The sequence below is a fragment of the Triplophysa dalaica genome, chromosome 1, assembly GCF_015846415.1.
Source record: "Triplophysa dalaica isolate WHDGS20190420 chromosome 1, ASM1584641v1, whole genome shotgun sequence".
In the NCBI taxonomy this organism is placed as follows: domain Eukaryota; kingdom Metazoa; phylum Chordata; class Actinopteri; order Cypriniformes; family Nemacheilidae; genus Triplophysa; species Triplophysa dalaica.
Window position 1 is genome coordinate 34,679,095 of NC_079542.1, and position 3,675 is coordinate 34,682,769.

Sequence of the window (3,675 nt, forward strand, 5' to 3'; positions counted from 1 at the left end):
CATTTCCTAGGCGACGGTGATCCTGGACCTGTACCCTCCGCCACAGTGGGTAAGTTCTTCTGTAATGATACATACACTGCAGACAAACACCAAAGGAATTTAAATCCACTTTATGATGCAAAAGGGACACAGAATAACATCCACTGGAACATTGAACAGAGAAACATCCACGGGAACAATGAACAGGTTAACATCCACATGAACAACGAACAGGTAAACAACGAACAGGTAAACAACAAACAGGTAAACAACGAGCAGGTAAACAACAAACAGGTAAACATCCACAGGAACAACAAACAGACAACATCCATAGGAAATCAGAAGTAAGCATATGTTTAACATGAAACTACAAGATTTACAAGTAGACTTGACAATGAACAGAGGCATGGTGAGTGTACTTGAAGTATCCAGGTAATACGTCTGATGACATGCAGGTGCGGAGACAATGACGAGTCATGATGAAGGAGCGTGTGAAAAGGAACGTCCTTTGGCAAAAACGGGAGTGTCTCATTGATTCTCAGTGATGTCACAGATTCTGGATGCTTTTTATGATGGATAGTGAGAAGTGAAATTAGTTCACATAAGACTAGAAACAGTCATGAAGTATCATCCTGAAACTTTGATGTTAGATAAAAAATATCTATTAGATATATATTCGCTATATTTTAGATGACCACAGAAGTGTTTATATGTATGATTATTTGTGTGAATTGTTTTAGAGAATTTGGCATTGAAAGGAGCGGCTACACACTCATCTACCATGTCCACCAATGTAGCTGCAAACGCCATAGATGGTATGAGATATAGACTTGATCTCGCCCCATCCTGCTCAGTTACATCATCTGAAAGTAACCCGTGGTGGAGGCTGGATCTTCTGGATTATTATGAGATCAGTACAGTGATCATCAGTAACAGAAGAGATGCCGGCGATGATCAAACCAACGGAGCAGAGATTCGTATTGGGGACTCACTGGAAAACAGTGGAAATAACAATCCTGTGTAAAGTTATTTATCAAATCACTTGAACACTTTTCATTGATTGATTTATTTGAACAGGTTCATTGATTCTCTGTCTTCTGATGTCTCTCTCTAGATGTGTTGTTATTCCTAATCTTCAAGTCGGCTCATCGATTATTTTCTCATGTAATGGGATGGTGGGACGTTATGTGAATGTGTTCATGCCTACAGCTCAGACTCTCTCTCTGTGTGAGGTGGAGGTCTATGGAACAGGTCAATTTGGTTAATTTTTAAATCACTTATTTATTTAGAATGATTCTGTGATCGTGTGCGTGCATGCATGTACAAGCCAAACTTGTGAAATCTGTGTCAAACCTGATTGAACCAAGGTATGAGACGTGATTTAATGTGAACAATTAAAATAAAGCGTGCAGAAAATTATGGGGAAATTAAAATAATAAAAGTTTTAAAAGGGGAAATTACACACACAAAATGAAATGAAATGTAAATGAATGAAATCTTAATTAATCATTACTATTAGCCACCTGTCTGTCTGTGAGTTTTGATCATTTTTAACCAATAAATAATAAAGTAAAAGAGCTTGTGAGTGAACTTTGCAACCCAATCGGATGCTTAAACTGTTAGATAAACCTCCACCCCGCCTCTCTGCCCTGTGAATGATTTTCAGACGCATTTTGAGTGTTTAAAACTTTTATAAATATAAATATTATAAATATAAAATGTCATTTAAAGTAACTAGTAACTCGACACATGAGTAACCTTATTTTCATTGTATACTTTTTAACTTTTGCTCAAATATTTGTTAATATTTACAGCTTATCATAAAAAAACCTTTCTGAGACTGAAGTTTTCCTCCAGTGGTGATGTAGCTGCTGAGAGCGTCAAAATCCTCCATCAGGTGAGAAAGAGTCTTAAAATACAAAAGTAAATGTGATGATTTAAGAGAGAAGTGATATATGAGAGTGTTTGATGTGTGTAAATATATGAGATGAGTGATGATGAGAGAATGAGAAATGACAGTATGTTTCATGTGTGGATTGAAATATTTGATGGATTTTAGCTCCAGTCTGCTCTGGGATTGAACATCTCTGATTTTAAACTGTCCTGGACACAACTACCCAAGAAAGAGAAACCGAAACAGAAGGACAGAGGCGAGTACACACACTTTATCTGATATTTGTGTCTATGATCAAACATGATGACAGTCTCTATCCTATTACCATAGACTCTGCCCTGTGTGAACCACACAAGTTTATATCCTCCCATGAGCAGATAGTGATCATTCTTTTATTAACAGATTATTTGATTTGATCAAGTCCATCTAAAAATCCTATTCTACATATAACTGAAAATATATATCTGATATATACACACGTATATATAAACACATCTACAGTAGAGTATATGTCTTTGCAGCCTATATTTAATTTTTGAGTTTATATGTAACAGTGTATTTTATCTAGACTATTACATCTTGTAAATCTTGTCCACTGTCAAATGTATTTTAATGTTTCAAACACTCATCAAAATAAAGGTTCATAAAAAAGTTTTTATCAGTCTGATGCACGTGACATGATCCTGTCTTCTTGTAGTTGTTTTTCTAGTTCAGGCCAGTAGGATCATGATAGTCTCATGTCTTGTGTTTGTGTTTGGAAGCATATGGCCATTGTTTTGTTTCTTTGTACATGTGCTCTTCCATCTTGCGCCTGAGCCCCGCCCTCTTGTTACCTTATTCATCCTGCATTCCAGACAACTCCGATTTCGGATATTATGTCGTAAAATATCTCACTTACCGACCCTTTTAGTGACTTTTGTTCAGAAGATGCATTTAACGACGCACCTGCGTCTTTTTGGATTAACTGTTGCTTTTAATCAGTGTTAAAATGTCCAAAATCTGACACTGTTATCGACTTATCAACCTGTTTCGAGGTGTCTTGAATGCAGTTTAAAAACTATGTGACGACATCACAAATATGTTAATTAGATGTGACGTCATTGTAATACAATTCTAAGGAGGGAAGGAAGGAGACAGGAACCGGCAAACATTTAAACATGTAATAAAATAACAACAACAAAGTAAACATACAGCCGGCAGCCCCTCACGGATGACTGCCAGCGAATAAAACAAATCACAACTAAAAGCCAGGCCTGGTCCTCTCTCATCTACGGTCCGGTCGCTCGTCCTCTTACGCTCCCGATCTCCAACCGTGATACGAGACTGGTTGACGGCGGTGGCTCCTCCTTTAGCGGGAAGGCCGCCCCCTTGGGTGGACGGACGCAAGCTCCGGCCTCTGGCGTACGGTGGTGACTCCCCCGCTCTCGCTTGGACGATAGCCATCCACCTCGACCCAGGAGTGTGGTATCCGACGCCATCCCACCGAAGCTTTGGCAGCCCACGATGGTTCCTCCTCTTCTCCAGAACCACTGCTTTGGGCAGCCACTGGCGGACGCCCCTCATCTGCGCTGACGGAACTCGTCGGCACCACGAGGCACTCGGCGGCGAGGACTCTCTGACAGCATGTCTCTCCTTCCTCCCTGGTTTCGGCACCACTGTAATACAATACAAAGGTGGGAAGGAAAGAGACGGGAACCGGCAAACATTTAAAAAAATACATTTACATTACATTTAGTGATTTGGCAGATGCTTTTATCCAAGGCGACTTACATTGCTTCATCCTTTACATTTTACATAGGTAT

At 39.4% G+C, this 3,675-nt stretch overlaps 1 protein-coding gene across 1 annotated transcript; it reads left to right on the plus strand.

The window, feature by feature from the left end:
• The first annotated feature begins 551 nt into the window (after nt 1-551).
• On the plus strand, nt 552-2,152 carry LOC130417671 (fucolectin-like). Its single transcript, XM_056743367.1, has 5 exons — nt 552-558; nt 720-999; nt 1,094-1,230; nt 1,794-1,876; nt 2,039-2,152. Exons 1-5 carry the CDS (start codon nt 552-554, stop codon nt 2,150-2,152), a joined length of 621 nt encoding a protein of 206 aa, XP_056599345.1.
• The last annotated feature ends 1,523 nt before the right edge of the window (nt 2,153-3,675 follow it).